Raw genomic sequence first — 909 nt, forward strand, 5'->3', positions numbered from 1 at the left:
ATCTACACAAAGAGTCCTGGGAAATTGGAGAGCATCAGTCTTTTGGTTAATGTTAGTTTCTCACTTTGCAGTGTGTTGATTGGCATATAAGAGACCCCGCTGTGGTGTTATTTCCTCCAGCGATTTTTCTTTGTCTATTCACTCATCCATTCTCAGCTGGGGTTTACTGACCTCACAAACACACAGTACAAGGACCCATGAGGCAACTGGAGGTCTCACTTTATCTGTTGGAAATATATACACACATCTAATGAGCAAGTTGGAATTCTTAGACTTTTACTCCCCACTTCTTGTGCATGCAAAAATAGTTACATCCATCTACGGTCTGGGCCTGCCTGTTCCTGTTCAGTGTGGCAGGAAGCTGGTACACATCGCCATCAATCAAGGGAGGGGTACAAGATGGACTGTCTGCCAGGTGGGCGTATCGATCTAAATATTGATAGTATCCAAATTGTGCATCTCTTTTTATTGATCTGTCAAAAGCTTTTGACACTGTGGACCGTGCTGTCTTAAAGTACAGACTTTTATGTTTGGGAATGTCAGATCAAGTGGTTTCCTGGTTTTCAAATTATTTAAGTGACAGGACTCAGTGTATTAAATATGATAGTTCGTGTTCTGATTTTATGAGTGTCAACAAGGGGGTGCCACAGGGTTCAATCTTGGGTCCCCTCCTGTTCATTATGTACATTAATGACTTGGGWCARAATGTGCCAGATGCTAATATGCATTTTTATGCCGATGACACAATTATTTACTGTTTTGGATTGACTGTTGCTAAAGCTATAGAATCTCTGCAGAGAGCTTTTGATGTTGTCCAGCACACATTCATGCAACTAAAGTTGATACTCAATGCTGATAAGACTAAATTAATGCTATTTGCAAACACCAAAAGGGTGCCTCTGACAATCC

General features: G+C 41.0%; 1 protein-coding gene across 1 annotated transcript; it reads left to right on the plus strand.

Moving 5' to 3' along the window:
- Positions 1 to 452: 452 nt before the first annotated feature.
- On the plus strand, positions 453 to 904 carry LOC106513366 (RNA-directed DNA polymerase from mobile element jockey; the record flags this gene model as incomplete). The annotated part of the gene is given in 1 exon segment (XM_014002159.1): positions 453 to 904. A coding segment is annotated over 1 exon segment (452 nt), but the record flags the coding sequence as incomplete, so codon positions are not given.
- Positions 905 to 909: the final 5 nt, after the last annotated feature.

This window comes from Austrofundulus limnaeus, unplaced genomic scaffold, assembly GCF_001266775.1.
Source record: "Austrofundulus limnaeus strain Quisiro unplaced genomic scaffold, Austrofundulus_limnaeus-1.0 Scaffold12, whole genome shotgun sequence".
Lineage (NCBI taxonomy): Eukaryota > Metazoa > Chordata > Actinopteri > Cyprinodontiformes > Rivulidae > Austrofundulus > Austrofundulus limnaeus.